General features: G+C 36.7%; 1 protein-coding gene and 1 non-coding gene across 3 annotated transcripts in view; both read right to left on the reverse strand.

Annotated features, from left to right (window-relative positions):
• USO1 (USO1 vesicle transport factor) overlaps window positions 1-23,965 on the reverse strand; it is a 97,408-nt gene that overhangs the window by 32,411 nt on the left and 41,032 nt on the right. For both annotated transcript variants that reach the window (XM_060012359.1, XM_060012358.1), the window contains exons 5-9: window positions 17,965-18,065; window positions 17,119-17,221; window positions 16,866-16,921; window positions 12,533-12,653; window positions 4,251-4,429 (exon numbers count right to left, since the gene is read on the reverse strand). In XM_060012359.1, coding sequence (XP_059868342.1) covers window positions 4,251-4,429; window positions 12,533-12,653; window positions 16,866-16,921; window positions 17,119-17,221; window positions 17,965-18,065 — 560 coding nt within the window. The remainder of the gene's footprint in view (window positions 1-4,250; window positions 4,430-12,532; window positions 12,654-16,865; window positions 16,922-17,118; window positions 17,222-17,964; window positions 18,066-23,965) is intronic.
• TRNAE-UUC (transfer RNA glutamic acid (anticodon UUC)) lies at window positions 23,230-23,302 on the reverse strand. The gene has a single exon. It is a non-coding gene; the product is annotated as a tRNA-Glu (tRNA).

The following is a 23,965-nucleotide window of genomic DNA, read 5'->3' on the forward strand; positions in this document are numbered from 1 at the left end:
AAACATGGAGAAACCTTAATTAAAAAAATACTTTATTGCTAAAAAATGCTGACCAGCATCTGAGCCTTCAGCGAGTCACAATCTCTTTGCTGGTGGAGTTTGATGTTGATGGCTGCTCACTGATCAGGGTGGTGGTTGCTGAAGGCTGGGGTGTCTGCGGCAATTTCTTAAAATAAGACAACAGTGAAGTTCAGTGCATCGGCTTTCTTTTCCTTTCACGATTTCTCTGTAGCATGCAATGCTGTTTGATAGCATTTTACCCACACTTCTTTCAAAATTGGTGTCAATACTCTCAAGCCCTGTCACTGCTTTATCAATTAAGTTTTTGTAATATCCTTTGTTGTCATTTCAACAATCTTCACAGCATATTCACCAAGAGTAGATTCCATTTCAAGAAACCACTTTCTCTGCTCATCCATAAGAAGCAACTCCTCACCCATTCAAGTTTTATCATAAATTATAGCAATTCAGTCCCATCTCCAGGCTCCACTTCTAATTCGAGTTCTTTTGCTGTTACCACCACATCTGCGGTTACTTCTTCCACTTAGGTCTTGAATCCCTCAAGGTCATCCATGATGGTTGGAATCAACTTCTTCCAAACTCCTGTTAATGTTGATATTTTGACCTCTTCCCAGGAGTCACAAATGTTCTTCATTTTCCAGAAAGTTTTCAATTGCCTAGATCCATCAGAGGAATCACTATCTACGGCAGCTACAGCCTTACAAAATGTATTTCTTAGGGACTTCCCTGGTGGTCCAGTGGTTAAGATCCCACGCTCCCAATGCAGGGGGCCCAGGTTCGATCCCTGGTCAGGGAACTACATCCCGCATGCTGCAACTAAGACCTGGTGCAGCCAAACAAACAAACAAATAAATATTAAAAAACAAAGAAACCAAAATGTATTTCTTAAATAATGAGACTTGTAAGTCAAAATCACTCCTTGGTCTATGGGCTGCAGAGTGGACATTGTGTTAGCTGGCATGAAAACAACATTAATCTCCTTGTACACTTCCATCAGAGCTCTTGGTTGACCAAGTGCATTGTCAATGAGCAGTAATATTTTGAAAGGAATCTTTTTTCTCTGAGCAGTAGGTCTCAACCGTAGGTTGAAAATATTCAGTAAACCATATTGTAAACAGATGTGCTGTCATCCAGGTTTTGTTGTTCCATTTAATAGAGCACAGGCAGAAAAGATTTGGCATATAATTCTTAAGAGCCATAGGATTTTTGGAATGGTAAATGAACACTGGCTTTAAATTAAAGACACCAGCTGCATTAGCCCTTAACAAGACAGTCAGCCTGTCCTTCGAAGCTTTGAAGCCAGGCGTTTTCTCTCTGGCTTCTCTCTAGCTATGAAAGTCCTAGGTGGCATCTTCTTCCAGTAGAAAGCTGTTTCATCTACGTTGAAAATTTGTTGTTCAGTGTAGCCACCACCATTAATGATCTTAGCTAAATCATCTGGATAATTTGCTGCAGCTTCTGCGCCAGCACTTGCTGCTTCACCTTGTACTTTTATGTTATGAAGATGGCTTCTTTCCTTAAACCTCATGAACCTCTGCTAGCTTCAAACTTTTCTTCTGCAGTTACCTCACCTCTCTCAACCTTCACAGAATTGGAGAGTTGTAAAGGCCTTGCTCCGGAACAGGCTCTGGCTTAAGGGAATGTTGTCATTGGTTAGATCATCTATCTAGGCCACTAAAACTTTCTCCATATCATCAATAAGGCTGTTTCACTTTCTTATCGTTCATGTGTTCATTGGGGTAGCACTTATAATTTCCTTCAATAACTCTTCCTCTGCCAATTCACAACTTGGCTAAGTGGTGCAAGAGGCCTAGCTTTTGGCCTATGAAGGCTTTCAACATGCCTTCCTCACTAAGCTTAATCATTTCCAGCTTTTGATTTAAAGTGAGAGACATGGGACCCTGCCTTTCACTTGAACACTTAGAGGCCACTGTAAAGTTATTAACTGGCCTAATTTCAATATTGTTATGTCTCAGGGAATAGGGAGACGGGGAACAGTTAGTCAGTGGAGCAGTAAAACACACACATTTATCAATTAAGTTCTCTATCTTACATGGGTGTGATTCGTGGTGCCCCAAAACAATTACAATAGTTACATCAAAGATACTGATTGCAGATCACCACAACAAATATAATAATAATGAAAAAGAGTCTCTCATAAGGTAATGAAGCTTTCTGAGAGTCACTGGCAGTATCTATCCAAAAATGGCATAGAATGGATTCCTGTAGGTAGAATTAGTCATAAAATTATCATTCCGAGAAAAAATTTAAATGTTTTACAACTAAAAAATTTTTCAATAAGATGCTTCCCCCAAATTTAATTTGCAAAATGTGAATGAACTACCCTTAAGTGGATCAATTTCAATTTTTAGTGGCCTAGAGTTCCATCATAATTATAACTGTGATGATGAATAATTCTAAATGGAAATATCTATCCAAAAAGGATTGTTTATCATCAATTGTAATGCATTTTCATTTGGTACATAATAGAGAACTTGAAATACAAGCAACCCTAAATATAAGCAATAAAGCTATCAAGAAAGAACCCTCTAATAGGCTGAAAAGCAGAAGATAACCTGTGGCCTGTGAAGCTATGACTACATCAACTACTCAGTCTTTGCGTGGAGAATATATTAAAGTGAATTAAACTCAGTTTCTTTATTTTGAAGTTTATGTTCTTCAAGATTAGTATCTAGTTTATTCACTTTCTAAAAGCAAAGAATACTTAAAGAAAGAACTTACTATATAACCAGAATACTGTGTTTTTCTGTTTATTTATATAAATATTTATATTCTAAATTTTTTTAGGGGGTAATATAGTACTTTTACTTTTTAACAAGTGACACTTCCTTCAAAAATAATTATTTACGTAGTACCGTAAGCTATAAAACATGAGTAAGCTGCTCAAGCAGTTTAAATTTTCACTCTGGCAGGAAACATATATGTAATTTGTACATCATCAGATCCCTTCATTTTCTCTAATCATGTTTTGAAAATTACTTTTCTAGAGGAATTTCCTTTATTAAGAAAGCAATGGTGAGCAAAAATATCAAGCTTACCACTGGGACACTATTTCTAAAACATAAAAAACTAATGGCCTTGAAATGTGTAATACTGACAAGTAAAAATATAGACAATGAAGATGGGAGTGTAAATAGAAAGATTCTGCCCATGTTCTCCTGTAAAATATCTTCCTGACAGTTTTTAGGCATATTCTAAATAGGCTAACTATATAATTTATTATCTAAACTGGAACACTTTTGAAGTGAAAGAGGACACTATTAGTAATTACAAAATGAACACTGGCCTGGTGACCTGGGCCATATGGTCACCCTAATTATCAATCAACACTATGCAGGCAACTCCCAGAGCATGCAACAATATGTGGATTCTAATTACCAGTCTGATTAACCATCTAGTTTTGAGGAACACAACTTCAGAGATGCAGGCACAATTCAGAGACACTCGAAGACCCACAGGAATCACTAGAGAGTCAGTAAGGTGGGAGACCCGTATAAGCTTAAGGGTCTGGAGAAGGGGAATTCAATAAAGGGATAAGTAAGTAAAATATTTTAAAAACTTCGTCATTTTCTCTATGTAGAATTCATTTGGGATCCTACTGTCTTCACTTTTACTGTCTATCATCACCAAGCTTTCACCATAAAGCTTAAATAAAATTACACGTGATTTGTCAATTTAACTTGTATTAGATTTAAAACTCAAGACTGTTAATCTTTGGGGGCAGGGACATTACCATTCATTTCCAAGCATCCAGGGCCTGGCTCTCAGTGAATGTTTACTGAATGGATTTCTTTGAACTTAATATTCTGAGTATTAAAATTTATGATATTAGAACCTTAACTGAAGATAGTAGATTTAAAAAATTCAACTCAACAAGCTAACCTGTTATTTTCTAGTGCAAAACCTATCAGGAAACTGTATGTTTGGATTTGCTTTAAAATAATCCTGCAGGGCCAGAGAGAGGGATAAAAGATGAAACAAAACTGCCAGATGTTAATAATTATTGAAACTAACTGATGGGTGTGTGTGGGGGGATCTCCATCTCTGCGTATAACTGCAAATCTCCATATTAAAAGCGTTTTTTTTTTTTTTAAAGCCCATCTGAAACCAACTCAACATCCTGGATTTATTAAACACAAGCCATTTTCTTTTCTTTGAAAGTATCACTGTCAAAATTCTTATCACATTTATGTCTAAGGACAGTATACCTGTAGCATTAGGTGCAGATTAGTCACTTTCTGTGCAGACCAGCCTGAATTTTCATCTCCAACTTCAAACCAAGGTTTCATACGCTGAATATATGAGCCTTCTTTAAAAAAATTTTGATTGGAATTGTTGTTTTTTAACAGGTTTTGAAGCAAAATCAGACAATCTTCCACTACTATACCTGGGGAAAGAATGTAGAATGGAATGTTGAGGCTGATAAAACCTGAAGGAAAATTCAATCCTCAAACATTTCAAAAGAAAACTCTCAGTGCTCAGCATCTCTTCAGTATGCATGGCAGTGAGCCTGCTCCTTCTCAGGTCCCCCAGTGATCTCCTGACTTCTATTTTCAACTATCCACTCACCTCAGTAACTCACATTTTTTCTTCAAATCCAGCTTACGCATCATTTCTTCAAGAATGATTAGCAAGATCCAGTGAGTAGGTTAGGATCACCAGCTATATGCTCTCACAGTAGCCTGCCCCTTTTATTATTATGCAGTACCTGTCTTCACTAGATTATAATTCATGAAGACAGGAATTTGGGAATGTCCTACTTACCTCTCTGTATCCTCAGCAGATATAGAGACAAGATCCCACATGCCACATGGTGCGGCCAAAATAAAAACATAATAATAAAATAAACACCAATGGGAAAGATAAGCAGGAATTAGTCACATGAAGTGGGTGGGATGCAGAAAAGCATTCCAAGAAGAAAGTAAAATGGCTTTTAAAAAACAGTCTACATTTCGGGACTTCCCTGGTGGTCCAGCGGTTAAGACTCTGCGCTCCCACCGCAGGGGGCACAGGTTTGATGAGATCCCGCATGCCACGTGGTGAGGCCAAAAAAAAAAAAAAAAAAAAAGAGAGAGAGACAAGATATCAGATGTATACATGGTAGGTCACTACTAAATATTTGTTGAATAAATCAATCATATATTATTTAATCGCTAAGAAGCATTTGACATTGCTGTCTTTATGCCTCTTCCTTGAAACTTCCTCTTCTTTTGGTTTCTAAAACACTAACGACTCCCTCCTGGTTCTCCTTACAGATATCTGGCCACTCCTCAGGCTTCCTAACCAATGAGCTCTGTTTCCTCTGCAAAGCATATGAAAAAAAGAGGCTGGATGCTCACAGCGAGTAGGTTCCTCTGTGTAGTACATGCACACTTTTGCTCCTACTAGTTAAGCTGCACGATTATAAGAATTAATTGCGGGGCTTCCCTGGTGGCGCAGTGGTTGAGAGTCCGCCTGCCGATGCACAGGGGACACGGGTTCGTGCCCCCGTCCGGGAAGATCCCACATGCCGCAGAACAGCTGGGCCCGCGAGCCATGGTCACTGAGCCTGCGCGTCCGGAGCCTGTGCTCCGCAACGGGAGAGGCCACGACAGTGAGAGGCCCGCGTACCACAAAAAAAAAAAAAAAAAAAGAATTAATTGCTTTTAAAAAATGAACAGATTTTAGGGAATTCCCTGGTGGTCCAGTGGTTAGGGATCTGCGTTTTCACTGCTGAGGGCCTGGGTTCAATCCCTGGTTGGGGAACTAAACTAAGACCCCACAAGCCGTGCGGCAGGGTCAAAACCAAAACAAAACAACAAAAACTCCAAAAAACAGACTTGATTTTTCAGAGCAGCTTCAGGTTTACAGAAAAACCGAGCAACAAATAAAGGGAATTCCCATATACTCTCTTCGTGTCAGTTTCCACTGTTATTAGCACTTAGCATTAGTGTGGTACATTTGTTAAACTGATGAATGAATATTGATACATTATTAACTCACGTCATAGTTTACATTAGGGTTCACTCTTTGTGTTGTAAATTCTATAGATTTCAACATATGTATAATTTCATGTACCCACGGTTACAGTATCATACAGAATAGTTCCACTGCTCTAAAAATCCTGTGTTCCACCTAGTCATTCCTCTTTCTTCCTACCCCCGAATCCCAGGCAACCACTGGTCTTTTTACTGTCTCTTTATGGTTTTGTCTTTTCTGAATGTCATATACTTGGAATCATAGAGTATGCAGCCTCTCCAGACTGTGTTATTTCACTTAGCAATATGCATTTAAGGTTCCTCCAGGACTTTTCATGGCTTGAAAACTTTTTAATCGTTGAATAATATTCCATTGTCTGAATGTACCACAGTTTGTTTATCCATTCACCTACTGGAGGACATCTTGGTTGCTTCCAAGTTTTGGCAATTATGAATAAAGCTGCCATCAATATTCACGTGCAGGATTTGTGTAGATATAAGTTTTCTACTCATTTGGGTAAATACCAAGGAGTGTGATTGCTGGACTGTATGTTAAGAGTATGTTAAACTTAGTAAGAAACCACCAAACGGTCTTCCAAAATGGTTGTATCATTTTGCATTCCCATCGGCAATACATGAGAGTTCTACACCCTTGCTTACTTTTGGTGTTGTCAGTGTTCTGGATTTTTGCCTAATAGGTGTATGGTGATGTCTCATTGTTTTAGTTTGCATTTCCCTAATGATATATGATGCTGAGTGTCTTTTCATACGCTATATACCATCTATATATTTTCTTTGGTGATACGTCTGCTCAGATCTTTTGTTCATTTTTTAATTGAGTTGTTTCTTTACTTCTTATTGAACTTTAAGAGTTCTCTGTACATTCTGGATACAAGTCCTTTTCCAGATGTTTTTTGCAAATCTTTTCTTTCAGTCTGTGGCTTATCTTTGCATTCTCTCAGCAGTGTCTTTTGCAGACTAAAATTTCAATTTAGTGAAGCCCCACTTAACCATTTTCTCTTTCATCTAAGAGTAAATTACTTTTACTCACTGAGGCTCAGGCCATCTGGCTGTACCATCTACTACTAGTCCTCACTGCAGTTTTGTAACAAATTCATGGTCACTACTCCTTGTTCACTGCAAACACCAGCACCTCACTCGGAGTCTTCTTTCTATCTCCATGTTCTGCTGTCACTCTTGATTTCAATTTCATTGACAACCCATCTAATATCTGGACCCCTCAGTTCCTTGGCCTCATCTTCAGAGATAACCCTTACTCTATTACTAAAACCTCCCATCTTTCCAGCTCAAGTATTCTCAATATATCTGTTCTGTGGCTTCCCTGAGACTTTCAACCCATCAACAAGTCTTCTTTCTTCTTCTTTTTTTTTTTTTTTGCGGAACGCAGGCCTCTCACTGTTGTGGCTTCTCCCGTTGCGGAGCACAGGCTCCGGACACGCAGGCCCAGTGGCCATGGCTCACGGGCCCAGCCGCTCCGCGGCACGTGGGATCCTCCTGGACCGGGTCACGAACCCGCGTCCCCTGCATCAGTAGGCAGACTCTCAACCACTGCGCCACCAGGGAAGCCCCCTTTCTTCTTTTTAAAAGCACTTCTGTCTTTACTTCCTTATCTAGCTTAGCACATATAGGTCTTCATTTCTTCCACCCTACAGGTAATTTGCTGAGCTCTCTTGTCTCACTATCTTTTCATAGCACCCGCCTGGAAAGGCACTATCCTGTCAAAAACTGCCTGCCTGTTTTTTTTCCTATATCTGTACCTAGACAGCTGAGTACTGGGGGAGACAGGGGATCACATAATCAAGTAGCCTGCACTGCTATGAAAGCATGGTGAACACCCTCAATGGGGCCTTTATCCTTGCCTGGAAATCTTCCTAATTACAATAGTCAACAAGCTCTCCTATCCTCCAAAAGACTATTTTCAGTCTTCTCCGTGATTCTCAACTGTGTCCTCCTTTTTCACTCTCAGCATATGCCTCTGCCTTCAACTCAACTCCCTGTCACCAAATGTGAAAAAGGACTTGCATCTTCACCTGCACTATCCCCCGTTATGATGGAAGATGAGCTCCTTCTTCTCCTATCTTAAACAGCCAGTTCCTACCTCTCCTGTGGATTCTAATAACTTCCTCCTTTTTCAGGTATTATGTACCACTGATTGTTGTCTTTTCTTTCTCTCTCTCTCTCTCATATCATATCTCTGTCCCCTCTCCGCTTGCTCACAGCTGTTGTAGTCTCTTCCATTTTAAAGAAAAAGCCCTTTTAGATTAAAGGAGAATAATCTGATAATTTCCACAGATGTAGAAAAAAATAAAAACAGTTATTAAAATGCAAGACTCATGATAAAAACTCTTAGCAAAAATCAAACTTAAAGGTGAAACATCAACATTCTCATTACAGTCAGCAACTATTCAACACTGTACTAAAGATTCTAATCAGTGCAATGAAACAAAGAAAAGAAAAGTGGTATAAGAACTGAAAAGAAAGAAGATTACACTTATCTGTAGAAAATATCGTATCTACACAGAAAGTCCAAGGAGAACTAATGGTTTAACAAGATGGTTGGATACAAGATCAATATACAAAAATCAAGTAGTAACCAATTTGAAAATCTAATAAAAATAGATCCCATTCACATGTAACAAAAAGTATAAGATGCCTAGAAATGAATCTAATAAAAAAAATATACAATTCTTGTGCTCAAAATTATAAAACATTACTGAAAGACATAAAAGAAGACCTGAATAGATTAAAAGATATACCTGGGTTCATGGATAGAAAAAGTCAATGACGATTCTCCTTAATCTTTAAACTCAATATATTTCCAGGACTTCCCTGGTGGTGCAGTGGTTAAGAATCTGCCTGCCAATGCAGGGGACATGCGTTCGAGCCCTGGTCCGGGAAGATCCCACATGCCGCAGAGCAACTAAGCCTGTGTGCCACAACTACTGAGCCTGTGCTCTAGAGCCCACGAGTCACAATTACTGAGCCCGCGTGCTATAAGTACTGAAGCCTGCATGCCTAGAACCTGTGCTACGCAACAAGAGAAGCCATTGCAATGAGAAGCCTGCGCACCGCAACTAAGAGTAGCCCCTGCTCGCCACAACTAGAGAAAGCCTGTGCACAGCAACGAAGACCCAACGCAGCCAAAAATAAATGAATAAATAATAACTTAAAAAAAAAAACCCAAACAACTCAATATATTTCCAATCAAAATCCCAACTAGGATTTTCAGATAACTTGACTAGCAAAGAATTTCATTCATATGAAGAATAAAAGGGAAAGACGCATAAGACAATTCTGAAGAGGGCCAAGATAGGAAATTTTTCCTATATTCTAATAGATAGGATATTATTATGAAGCTTTTGTAATTAAAAGAGTGTGGTTTTAGTGTAGAACTAGACAGACTAATGGAACATAACAGAGAACTGAGAAACAGACCTTCACACATATGGAAATTTGATCACAAATCTTATAACATCATTCAAGTGCAAAATCCCTATTAATTAAATGTAAAAGACACATTTTAAAAGCCTTCAGTATAAGAAAGTGATGGAAACTCTTTATGACCTTGAGGTAGAGATAGATTTCTTAAACAAAACATAAAAGCATAGACTATTAAAAAAAACCCAACATGTTATTACGCTAAAATTTTAAACTTTAATAGAAACACTATAAACAAATTAATAGAAGATAACTGAAACATGTATAATCAACAAATGATTAGTATCCAGAATACATAAAGAACTCCCAGTAATCAACTGGAAAAGGAAAAATGATCTTATACAAAAACGGGCGAGAAGGTAATTCAGAGGGGTAAAAGATAAACAAAAATAAATGGTGACTACTCCCATGAAAATATGCTTAATCTCATTAATTTAAATAAATAAAATCTCAATAAGACATTATCTCACACTCATCAAATTGGCAAGGAAGGACTGACAAGGATGTGAAGAAACAGGAACTTGAAAACACTGCTGATGGAGTATAGGTTGATAAAACCACTTAAGAGAGCCATTCGACAATATCTGGTAATGGTGAAAAAAGTACAACTCTATTTGTAGGTATATAGAGAAACTTAACACACAAGTAAATACATAAAGACCATTCACTGTAACAGTTTATACTAGTAAAAATAGAAACAACCTAATTGTCAACTCAATCAGAAAGTAATAGATCATAGTATATTCATAATACAGAATAATATATAGCACTTAAAATAAATGAACTAGAGTAACATGTATCAACATGGATAAATCTCAGAAACACAATGTTGAATTAAAAACAGCAAGTTGTGGGACTTCCCTGGCAGTCTAGTGGTAAAGACTTCGAGCTTCCACTGCAGGGGGTGCCGGTTCAATCCCTTGTTGGGGAACTAAGATCCTGCATGCCGTGTGGCGGAAAAAAAAAAATTAATAAAAGAAAAACCAAAACAGTAAGTTGTGAGATTATATTCAGAAGGATACTTTATTTAAAAGAACTGGATGGTAGGTGCACAAGTGTTTGTTATGCTATTTTCTATTGTTTTCTGTATGTTTGAAATATTTCATATCTCAAAAAAAAATTTAAGAAAAGAAAAATAGTTCCTTGTCAACCTCCAGTTCTGTTCACCTGGCTCTCCCCTGACTTTACCAAATTCCTGATATGAGTTTTCTCTGCTATTCTATTTTCCCTCTTCTAACTTACTCCTCTGACACTACAATCTTGATTCTGAGGCAACCACTAAACACAAATGCTGTCCCCAAGGTCACCAATGATGTCTATGTTCTAAGTCCTACAGATACATTTCTGTCCTATCTTGATATCTCAGTGACTTCTTACACTGCTACCAATTCCCCCAACCCTTCTAAGTGTGGTTCTCCTCTTGCCTCGCAGCCTGTTTCTTCTCAGTCTCTTTTACCGATACCTCTTCCTCTATGATCTCTTAACAATTTGTATTCCTTAGGGTTTGTCCTAGCACTTCCCTTCTCACTCTTCACTTACTCTAAGTGACTCATCTAATCTTTCTTGTTTATCTAATTTTGTTTTACCTATATTATAAAGACTCTCAAATCTTTATCACCAGGCTGGCCCTGCCTTCCAGATTAGTAAGCCAACTGTCACCTATACTACACTACTTGCTAACCCCAGTTCAGTGAATGCAAATAAACTCATTTTTCTCCTCTGACTCTAGTGCTAGGTTTTTTTTTTTATCATTTGCTCATTAAAAACAACAAAAATGCTGAATTAAAAAAAAAAAGCCTAGGAGCAACGAAGAACTGATAGTACAGCAGGCTAAAACTGACAAGAAAATGGATATCTATACAGATAGTTAAGTATAAAAGTACCTTTTGGCTGGCAGTACATTTCTCAATCTTGATAAATCTAAACTTTTTATTTTGACAGTCTCATGGGACAGAGGGAAAACAAACCAAAGCCAAGGGTATACACAAGGTAGGGAAGGAATCTAACAGAAAACTTTTCACCTAATAAAATGGGACCTCAAAAGGATATATCCTAAGGAAAAAAAAAAAAAAAAAAAAAGGATATATCCTCAGGGTGCAAAAAATGCAAAGTTAACTAGTCCTCATAGGTTTTGTAGCTCGGGTTTGCATTACCTGAGTAGTCCAGGGAATATCAACCCTTCAATCTGGAATGAGGTGATCCCAGACAAACTGCACCCCCAGGGCTTGGCAGAAACAAGCACATTTTCTCTGCAAGAAATTACTTTCATCCTAGGATTCAAATTCCTATAAGTAATTCTGCTAAGTATGACACAAAACATAGTCAAAGAGAACCATGTACACAGAAAATGTTGTACCATGTGTAAGAACCAGCAGAGCAAAGTATCAGACCCACAAAGACTTAAAATACTGCAATTATCAGACAGAGATCGTGAAGTAATTGTTTCTTATATTCAAAGAAATAAAAGATAAGTTGAAAATACATGCAGAGAAAACGAAGTTACAAAAAAATTACCTAGCAAATTTGCCAAAGAAACAAGCAGAACTTCTAGAAAAGAAAAATTTAAAACTCAATGGACACATTCAAAAGCTGATCAAATACAGGTGAAGAGAGAATCGTTTAAACAGAAAACAGGTCAGAAGAAATAATCCAGAAGAAAGCCTGAAAAGATAAAAAGAAAATGCAGACAAGAAAGTAAGATGATAAAGTGAGAATCTAATCATATGACAGAGAACTGAATCTGAGTTCAGAAAGATAGGAAAAAATGTGATGGAGCAGTATTTGAGGAGACACAGCTGAGATTTTCCAGAAATGATGTAAGATATCAACAGATTCTGGAAGTTTAACAAATATTAAACAGGATAAATAAAAAGAAATCCATATTCGACACACCATAATGGAAGAAAGAAAGAATATAAAGTATCCATCCTCCCTCAGGGAAGCCTCTCTCAACATCTAACAAAACAACAAAGAAAATGTATGTCCTCATTTCTCCCTTCAGTTGCATTCCTGAAAAGTTAACAAGTCCGTGAGAACAAAAGGAATCTTTCCAAATCAATCTCTTCATACTATACCTCCATCACTGTTCCCCTCCTCGGTAATAATGTCCAGTAGTCTCTCAAAAGCATTTTCAAAAGCAACAATTTTCTGGATTGCTCCATTGCTTCTTGTTAGTGCCTGTAGTAGTAAGACGCCCTTATGGAGAAGAAAGATAATGTTTAGTGGAATACAACTTTTACAAGACATTTAAAAATTACTTTAAAAACCACTGAGTTTTAGAAGTGGCAGGAATTTCACAAGTCCAACTCCTTCCCTTTATAGATAGGGCAAACAAGGACAGAGAAGGTGAGCAATTTACCTCCCTAAGCTATATAAATCTTGAAAGACAGATCCTTGACTGGAACCCACGTCTACCAATTCCTAATTCAGTTCTCTTTTCACCGTACAATATAAATATACAACAATTCTTGCATATTCATCAATTCATCAATCATTCATTACCTGGCTTTCACTGTGGTCTAAGAGAGTTGAACATGATTATATTTGCCTCAGTAATGCCTCGGTACATGCTTCACAATAGTAACAATAAAAAATTGTGAAATCAATAATATAAATCAATAAACATCACCACATTTTAGCAGGGAATGTTCAGATATTCTTGTAATTATCTGGCCCGGAAATTCCCAAAACTTGATTCTAAGTTGATAGAAAAAAAGAAGAATGAGAATTCATGCCTCATGAACACCATGTCTAGTATGAGACAATTCTCAGTAGTCTTTGCTTCTGATTTTTAGTTTTCTCAGCTCCTGTTGAGCTAGATTTAGGTTATATATTTTGCAACTTCTTTATTATTCAAGAAATAGTCACTGTTAACCATTTCTGCTTATTTCACTATCAAACAACAAGTATTTTATGAGCCCACAGGAGCCCAACAATACCATAATGGTCAAAGAGACAGAAAATATTTAATTTTCTTAGAGGAAGAGGAAGAGCAACTAAGTAGTTCAAAAGTTCCAAAGAGTCAAATAAGCCGTTAGCTGTCAGTACTGGGCAAATAAGTATTTACATAAGACAAAAAATACCTACAGCCTTACTGGGCTTTTCCTACTCATTTCCCTTACTGTCCAGTCTCAACATTAGATGAGAGAGAAAGCAAAAGTGGTTATTTTTACATGTCATATTCTCCTACTTAATGTTAACTTGAGTTTAACTGCTAACAAAGGGAGGAATAAATACAGTGGAAAGAACACTAAGGTTATGAGTTCGATACAGTGGGTTTTTTAAAGGTCTACTTACTAGCTGTGCAACTTGAAGCAAATTACATAAACTCTGTATGTAATTTATGTAATGTAAGTCTTAGTATACCCATGTGTAAAACAAGGATGGTATCTTTGTCATAGGGTTTTTATGAGGACTAAAGGAGAGAAAATAACTCCTACAGAACCTAAGTTCTCAATACATATCAGTTTCTTTTCCCTGACTATTAAGAGACATATTCCTCTAATCAAACACATCCACTAAAATGTTACTAGAAATGAAAGTATACTCATTGGTCATTGAAAGTAAGTGGGCACCAATTCCTTACTTTAAAAACTGGTAATTAAAGGGATTTAGCTATTTATCCTCCCTTTCATCTATGAATTATAATTCAGGGTAATAAAATATACTGGTTGATGAAGTAAAGTTCTTTGAGGAAGATTACAGCCGAATAAATGACAGAATTATAGAAATCATCATTTTGAAACTCTTAACAAAATAAACGAATCAGGCAATGATCATTAATGAATGATCAGATGTAATGGATGAAGGGATCCATGGAGGGATCTGGCTGTCACCACCTGAATCAAACCCACCGATCACTACAAGTGAGACAGCCAGATATTACATTTCCTGATGTGCTGCAAAATTAAGTACACTGCATCATCTAGGAAATATCAAAGCAAAGAGGTGAACCAGAACTTAATCAAGCCCTTTAGAAAGTTAACAGACATTAACAATCAAATGTAATGAGAGAGTCTTGTCTGGAAACTGATTTGAAGAAAACAACTGTAAAAGACATTTATGAGACAACTGGGAAACTTGAGTGTAGAAATAGTTACCTTATTTAATGAGAGCTAAGACAAAGTTGTTATCTCATTAAATGTGATGGCATTGTAGTTATATAAGGAAATACACACACACACACACACACACACACACAACATGTATACTGAAGTATGTAATAGTGAAATTATACAGATTGTTTGATTCCTTTTAAATACTCTAGTCAAAAATAAAGGAGAGTGGTGAGGGGAGGGATGTATGAAGTAAGTACAATAAAATCTTGAAAATTAATGGGTTTAGGGGACGGGTTTATCTGTATTCTCTCTACTTTCGTGTATGTTTACATTTCTCATAATGAAAAACTAAAAATTAAAGAATGGAATTACAGTCTATCATTTAGAAGTGAGCTGGTAGTTACTTCCTAGAGTCTTCTCAACCTTTCTTGCTAATTTTTAAGCCCTAAGTAACAAATAAATATGATAGTTCACTGTATCTATGATAAATGACCAACTAATTCTCTAAATCCAGATCAAATTCAATGTTTCAAATATAAAACAAACTGAGGCTAAAAATCTTTACCAACAGGCTCCCAGAGAGGTTAGTCAATATTAATAACTGTCATTGAATGCAATGAGAAATATTAAATAGAAGGAAATGAAAAGAGAATTTTAAAAGAAGGATAAAGAAAGAAAAAGATACAAAGGATGCGGGGGGGGCGGAAGCAGTGTATTATTCTGGGCAGTAACAGAGTGCCACTAGTAACTGCCTCAGGTGCCAGTTAGTTTCCTCTGGTTGCTGGAGTTAACTGGGGTGTATTACACTGTGTTTTACTGCGTAATGTTCGATAGTAAGTCTCCACAAAGAATTTAAATGAATCTGTGAAGCCAAAGGAAAGATGGCTGTAAAACTCCAAAATCTAAACATCACAGCAAAAATATAACTTAATCTCTAATCATAAAAGTAATCAAAGCCAACATAGAGAATCATTTTATCTGTCTCAAATAAAAACTGAGGAAAAAAGGTTAGGAAAAGAAAAAAAAGAGTAGAGAGTTAAAGGAAAGAGAAGAGCAGAACACCAAATTCAGATTTAAGATACATACTAATATTTTAGTCAAGAAAAGACACTCAAAATTCCTAATAGATAGGTACACAATTCTTAAAAGAATATTAAAGAATAAAAACTGTCCTTCTCATTAGTTATACTACTATATCATTTCACCACTTATATTACTGCATTGACGTATGTACTACAAAATTTTAAATGCAAAGCTAAAAAAAAAAACTGTCTAAGTGGATTAGAAGTCAAGAGCATTTCAGTTTTGTCTCTGCTTTGTCAGGAAACAGTTGTGAGACTAAAAGCAATCCAAATGGTATTTATTAGCACTTAAGATGAGAAAGGTACAGGGCTAGGTACCACAAACACAAAGATGAATAAGACATCACTAACAAAGAACAAGTCACTTGGTTTCTGTGAGTCTTGGGCTTCTCAGTGTAAATATGGAGACTGAATTAGCTTGATAAGATCCCCTAGCTCTAAATTTTAATTTTAAAGATTTTTCCAGGGGCTTCCCTGGTGGCGCAGTGGTCGAGAGTCCGCTTGCCGATGCAGGGGACACAGGTTCGTGCCCTGGTCCGGGAAGATCCCACATGCCGTGGAGCGGCTGGGCCCATGAGCCATGGCCACTGAGCCTGTGCGTCCAGAGCCTGTGCTCCGCAACGGGAGAGGCCACAACAGTGAGAGGCCCGCGTACGGCAAAAAAAAAAAAAAAAAAAAAGATTTTTCCAATTGCTATCTAAAGTATTATGGTTTTGATCAAGTTGTAGATAACAACAGAAAAGAACGTTCAAGCAACAAAACAATATTCATCAATAGAAAATACTCAAATGTATATGCAAATATTAAATCAGAATGCAAAATTAACTCCAAAGCAAATCACGTTCTATAGTTAAATAGAGATTACAAGGAAAATCCTTTGAAATATGTATTCAATCAACTAAGGGTGATGGTTCCAAATGTTACACTTTGTTAAGTTTATGCAGTTCAATGTCTAGGGGTGTTTCCTCTGCTCTTTCTGGAGGTAGAATTTGGTGTCAGTACAACCTTTCAGAAAAGGATGGAAGAAATCCTAAACTTGTGGAAGGCATAAATTTGAATAGCAAAGTCATTTGTCTAAGCCAAAATACTGAATAGGTTGGAAACAAAGAAAAAATGTGGCCTTGTACATAACTTCAAAAGGTCTAAACCATTACCCCAACTTTCCAAATCTAACTTCTATGACTCTGAATAAGGGTCAACAAAGATTTCATTTGCAAAACGAGAAAAAAAGCAGCATATTCTTAGACTTTTCTTCAAACTTGACTTACATCATTACGTATAACTTCCCTGGAATCCGCTAATAAGTCCATCAACCTTGAAACACCTAGAAACATATAACCATGTGAAAAACACTGGCAGATCAAAAACACAAATAGTGATTCAAATTATAAACAATTTATTAACACATCATTTCAGTCCCCCCCCCCCGTAGGAATGATCCTCAATTTTACTTTGTTTGTTTTTGTTTTTTATGATCCTCACTTTTAAATCAAAATAATATAAGGAAGATGAGTCACTTACCCATAGGACTGACTAAAATAATTTGCTGCACTTGAGGCCCTAGTTGTTTTAAAAGAGAAGTAAGAAGTTTCACACCAGGCCAGCGGACGTGGAAATCAAACTCCTACAATATAGGAATTTAAAATATTTAACATTTGTAATTCACATTTTCAAGCAAAACTTTTCAACTAGTAGAATGGTACCAAAAACTATAAACAAACAAAAAAAGAGTTTGTCAAACTTTAAAAAATTAACTTAAGAAATAAAAAGCAATAAAAAGAAAAGAATTAATATAAATTTATCAAACTGATTACACTGTTGTTGACTAGATATAACAGTACTCTGTAAAAATGGAAATAAGAAGCAGACAGTATTCTAAGAGACTACATTGTTCTTAAAACACACATGTGAATCTCTTGTAATGATACAACAAATTTCGCTATCTTGAAAAGGTATATAGGGGCTTCCCTGGTGGTGCAGTGGTTAAGAATCCACCTGCCAATGTAGGGGACACAGGTTCAAGCCCTGGTCCAGGAAGATCCCACATGCCGCGGAACAACTAAGCCCGTGCGCCACAAGTACTGAGCCTGCGCTCCAGAGCCCATGAGCCAGAACTACGGAAGCCTGCGTGCCTAGAGCCCGTGCTCTGCAACAAGAAGCCTGTGCACTGCAACAAAGAGTAGCCCCCACTCACCACAACTAGGCTTCCGCGTGCAGCAACGAGGACCCAACGCACCAAAAATAAATAAATAAATAAATTTATTTTTTAAAAAAAGGTATCTATATATGTTGCTTCCTCAATAACACCCAAAAGGGCAACAAAACAAGCTTATTAAGATGACAAAAATAGCAAGGTTCTTTACTTACCTCTAATAAAGATAACAGAAGAGTGACATTTTCTTGCTGCTTAATGAAAATTTCTGTAAACTGGCTTCCCAAATCCTCACTCTGTCTTGTGGAGTTTTCTTCTGTAATATTCAAAGATAAAGTATTTGAATATGATGCTTTGTTATTTTAAAGTATCCTTTTTGTTGAAAAAGCTAAGCAGAAATGATAATTTTCTTGGAACAGTGTGCCTGGAAGTGATACCACAATTATGCTTGAAAGACATATCCTTAAAATAAGTTTCACGGTCATTTAAATAAATTTTTATTCTTTAATTGTTTAAATATGATATTCAAAGAAAATATATTTAGATTTTCACATTTTCTCAAGGTTATTTTTCGGTTAAACTTCTAACTCGAGTACAAGGGAATTTATTGGGGTGATGGAAATATTCTAGCTCAAATGTGATAGTGGTTATACTACTGTATACATCTGCCCAACACACAGGACTATACAACCCCAAAGAATAGATTTTAATGTATGTAAATTATACCTCAAAAGCTCCTCCCCCACAAACATTACTGAACATATAGTCCTTGCTGACTCTGTTACTATGTTAAATAATTTAATTTTAAAATTAAACCAATCATCTACAGATTTTTCAGTATCTTTTTCAAGCAAATCAACATATATATCTTACAGTTATTCGGCAATAAAACCAGAATTTGCATGTAAGTTTTCACTTATTCTTTAAAAGATTTTATATTTGTCCTTAACACTTAAAAGTCTTTAAGCTGGGGCCTCCCTGGTGGTGCAGTGGTTGAGAGTCCGCCTGCCGATGCAGGGGACACGGGTTCGTGCCCCGGTCCGGGAGGATCCCACATGCCGCGGAGCGGCTAGGCCCATGAGCCACGGCCGCTGAGCCTGCGCATCCGGAGCCTGTGCTCCGCAATGGGAGAGGCCCCAACAGTGAGAGGCCCGCGTACGGCCAAAAAAAAAAAAAAAAAAAGTCTTTAAGCTATTTGTTGTTTCAATGTACTTTGTCAAAAAAATGTAAAGGATCACTAAAAACTGAAGCAACAACTGCCAAAGCAAATTATCATTTAAAATCTGCCTACTCTAATAAATGTGATTGAGAGATGGCAAATACACTACTCCCCATCCCCTTACCCATTCCAGACATAGCTAAGCCTTTTCCACATATTGCTCCAGGCAGTGACTATAAACCAAAGGAGTTGGCAGTTAAGATCAAACATATTTATTATCTCTCAAATAGTTCTTTTTTAAATGTGAGATTTTAATATTAATATACTTTAGAAATGGAAAAAACCCAGCAGATGACAAGAATAGCAAGACAATCTGACAGTGACAGTGATAATCTCATCTAATTATTTGTAGAGAAAAGAGGAAAAAAGAAGAGACCAAAAGTAGAAAAGAAATATTTTAATATTCTGGGTTATTAATAAAACCTAATTTCTCACATATTGATTAATATGCTAGGTTTATCCTTCGGAAACCCTAAGAAATATTTCTTTTATCATCTCTTGCATCAGTAAAAGAATTCAGTTTCTGAACCTTAAAACTACATTACTTAAACAAAAAATACTTTACTTTTAAAAGGACTAGTCTGGCTGTGCTAAGATGTCAGGGAAAGAGGGAAATAATAAGGAGAGCGATTACGAGGCAATAATCAAGGTAAGTGGTGAAAGTGACTTAGACACTGGTTACAATTCTTTTGAAAATAGAAGGAACAAGATTTGTTGGCATATTCCTTACAGGGGTATGAGAAGGGGGGAAAAAGGAAAGGTGGTTCTAAGGTTTCAGCCTAAAGAAGTGGAAGGATGGCCCTGCCACTTACTGAGATTGGAAACACTGGAAGAAGCAAGTTGAGAGCATAGATAGAATCATGTTTAGTTTTGGATGTGTTAAGTTTGAGACATAAAAATTTGAGTGGAGATATCAATCAAGTAAGCAGTTGGATAAACACAAGCACAGCTGTCAGTGGATAAGTTTGGGTTGGACATATACATTAGAATGATAAACATAAAAATGATATTTAAAGTCACAAGATTGGATGATACAGGGCATCTACAAAAAACATAGCTAACATCAAACTTAATGGTAAAAGATTGAATGCTTTCCACTTAAGATGAGGGAAGAGGCAAGAATATCTACTTTCACCAATTCTAATCAACATTGTACTGGAGATCTTAGTGCCATAGGGTAGGAAAAAGAATAAAAGGCATACAGACTGGAACGGAAGAAGTAAAACTGTATTTACAGATGACATGTTTGTCTATGTAGAAAATCCTATGGAATCTACATATAACTTACTAGAGAGTGAATTTTGCAAAGTTAAGTGGAATAAAAGGTCAATATACAAAATTAATTGCATTTCTATATACTGGTGATGAAAAATTAGAAATTCAAATTTAAAAAACAGCACCAATTAAAACAGCATCAAAAAGCATTAAAGACTTAGGGATAAATCTGATAAAAGATGTATAAGACCTATTTACTTTGAAAACTCCAAAATGGTGCTGAGAGAAATTAAAGAAGACTTAAATAATATATATACTGTGTTCTTGTATTAGAAGGCACAGTATTGTTAAAATGTCAGTTTGCCCCAAATCAATCTGTAGATTTAACAGAATCCCAATCAAAATCTCTGTAAGTTTTTTCTGTAGAAATTGACAAATTGATTCTAAAATTGATATGGGAGCGTAAAGGACCAAAAAGAGCCAAAATAATTTTGAAAAAGAACAAAGTTGGAGGACTTACACTACATAATTTCAAGATATAAAGGTGGGGTAACCAACACATGTCACGTAGGCAAAACGACAGACATAGAGACCAACAGAATAGGAAGTCCAGAAATACACCCATTGGCTCACAGACCTAATCATGAGAGTTAAAACTATGAAACTTTTAAAAGAAAACACAGGAGAAAATCTTAGTGATTTTAGGTTTGGTGAAGGTTTCATAAGTAGGAAACAAAAGGTCCAAATTATATAAGAAAAAAATTGATAAACTGGAGTTAATCAAACTTAAAAATTTTGCTCTTCAAAAGACAATGTTAGGAAAATAAAAAGGCAAGTCACAGACTGGGAGAAAGTATTTGTGAAATATACATCACAAGGACTTATATCTAGAATATATACAGAACTCTTACAACTCAAGTATAAGAAGATAAGCCAGTAAAAAATGAACAAAAGATTTGAATAAACACTTCACCAAAGAATGAAAAGGTATATGGATGGCAAATAATCACATCAAAAATTGTTCAATATAGGGCTTCCCTGGTGGCGCAGGGGTTGGGAGTCCGCCTGCCGATGCAGGGGACACGGGTTCGTGCCCCGGTCCGCGAAGATCCCACATGCCGCGGAGCGGCTGGGCCCGTGAGCCATGGCCACTGAGCCTGCGCGGCGGAGCTTATGCTCCGCAACGGGAGAGGCCACAACAGTGAGAGGCCCGCGTACCGCAAAAAAAAATAAAGTTCAATATAATCATTCATTATGAAAATACAAATTAAAACTACCGTGAGATACTATTTCACACCTACTAGAACACCTAAAATTTAAAAAGGCAGACCATATCAAGTATTGGAGAGGATGTGGAGGAACTAGAATTCTCATACACCACCAGTGGGAATGTAAAATGGTACAACTACTTTGAAAAACAGTTTGGCAGTTTCTTATAAAGTTAAATATACACCTACTATCACTTAGCCATTCTATTCCTAGGTATTTACTCAAGAGAAATGAAAATACATGTCCACAAAAAGACTTGTACATAGTACGAAGCTTCAAATGTAACAGCTAAAAACTTGGAAACAAGCCAAATGCCCACCAACAGGGGAATGGATTAACAAATTGTTATATACTCACGCAACAAAATATCAATACTACTCAGCAATAAAAAGGACTAACCTATTGATATACACCATGAATGAAACTCAGAATAATTATGCTGGGTGAAAGAAGCCAGACCAAGAAAACCAAAAAGAGAGTATATACTGTATGATCTCATTTACATAAAATTCTAGAAAAATGCAAAGTAATCTACAGTAATCACAGATCTATGATTGATGGGGCTACAAGGAGGAGGAATGGATTACAATGGATTACAAACAAGCACAAGGAAACTTGGATATGTTCATTATTTTGGTGGCGGTGGTGATGGTTTCATGGGTTTATACATGTCAAAACTCATGAAATTGTACATCTGCACACTTATTATATTTCAATTATAATTCAATAAAGCTGTGTGTGGAGAAAAGAAATCCAATTGGAGATATCAAGTAAGTATTTGAATATACAATTATGGACATCAGTGGAGAGGTCTGGGTTGGACACATATATTTGAGAGGCAAGCATACAGACTATATTTGAAGTCACAAGCCTAGATGAGGTCACCAAAGGAAAGAATAGAGAAGGAAAGAAATCCGTGCCCTGGAATGTTCCAATGTTAAGAGGCTGGGGAGACGAAAGAAAGCAGCAAAGGAGACAAAGAAAAAGTAGCGCCATGAGACAGAAAGAAAATCAGGGGACAGTGGAGACTGAGAAATGAGTGAAAAAGTGTTTCAAAGAGAAAGGAGCAATTAACTGTCAAGTACTATCTCTGAACTTAACATGAAAGAGAAATGAGAAATTGCTAAAAGACAAATTGCTAACACAGGCAAAAGTAATTTGTTTACGAACAGAATGGCTAGGGTATGGAGTAGTCAAATACTTTCTTGAGAGGCAATACAGTAAAAAGGAAGAAGCTCACAAAGGTTTTTGAGTCAGACCAATTAAGCCAATATTCATCCATTTAGTCACATTACTTTGGGCAAATAGCCCAGATATATCAAGCTTCAGTTTCCTTAATTGTAAAATGGGAACAATTTTCTTTTACACAGGGTTTTCTTTGAGGATTCAAAATAAGTATTGATAAATCATGTAGCACAGTACTTGGTGAATAATAAGTGCTCAACTAACAACAGCAACATCATCATCTCTAAAGCAGGATTTCTCAACCTCGGCACTATTGGCGATGACATTGTTGTGAGAGACTCCCTATGCATTTTAGGATGTTTAGCAGCATCCCTGGCCTTTACCCACAAGATACCAGTTGCACTCCCTTACGTATCCTCAAGTCGTGACAACCAAAAATATTTCCAGACGTTAACAAATGTCCTTTAGGTGGCAGGAGGTGCCAAACTGCCCTTAAGAACCACAGTCCTAAGATTTATTATATGCTATACATCTACATGTATTATCAAGTTTTGTTTCTTTTGGCTGTGCCACACGGCTTGTGGGATCTTAGTTCCCCGACCAGGGATCAAACCTGGGCCCTCGGCAGTGAAAGTGCAGAGTCCTAACCACTGGACCACCAGGGAATTCCCTCAAGTTTTAAAATTATACAGAACATAAATCTTCTTTTGATGATTCAAAAAAATTTTGAGATTCTTGTAAGGTTACTATTAATGAGTATTATCACCAAGATGCAAAAGATGTTTAAAGAAACGTATATCCTATGATATTCCCAGAAACATGCTTGTCTGTAAGCAAATCCTGTTATTGATATTTTACCTTATATCTCTTTCTCATAAAAGTTGCATGCAATCTCCCAAAATAAGTAGTTACTTGAGTTTATGGTTGTTTGGATGCCAAATAAAAATAAATTTCCTGGATTTTTAACATTAGTAAACTATTAATTTTTGCCCTTCAAGTTTAATTTTTTAGATTAATGGTGGCTTCAGAAGAATAGTTTAGGGAAGCCGTCATTATTTCCACTGAAATATTTCCATTATTTCAGGAAAAACAGATAGAGGGGGGCATGAAGGGATGAAAAAAAGTACACTTGAAAGCTATCTACATGTTACCGCCCAATTATTATGTCAAGGGTATTAAGTTAAGGTGGCAAAGGCTTGATGCTACAAAGGTCTAATATTAATCAGAAGGAAGTCTAATACTCAAACATAACTAGCGTGGACTCAAGGGACGATATCTATCATTGATCTGCTTAAAAGATTTCCTGTTGTTCCATTGGGAGCAGACAA

The sequence above is a fragment of the Delphinus delphis genome, chromosome 5 (assembly GCF_949987515.2).
Source record: "Delphinus delphis chromosome 5, mDelDel1.2, whole genome shotgun sequence".
Taxonomy (NCBI): Eukaryota; Metazoa; Chordata; class Mammalia; order Artiodactyla; family Delphinidae; genus Delphinus; species Delphinus delphis.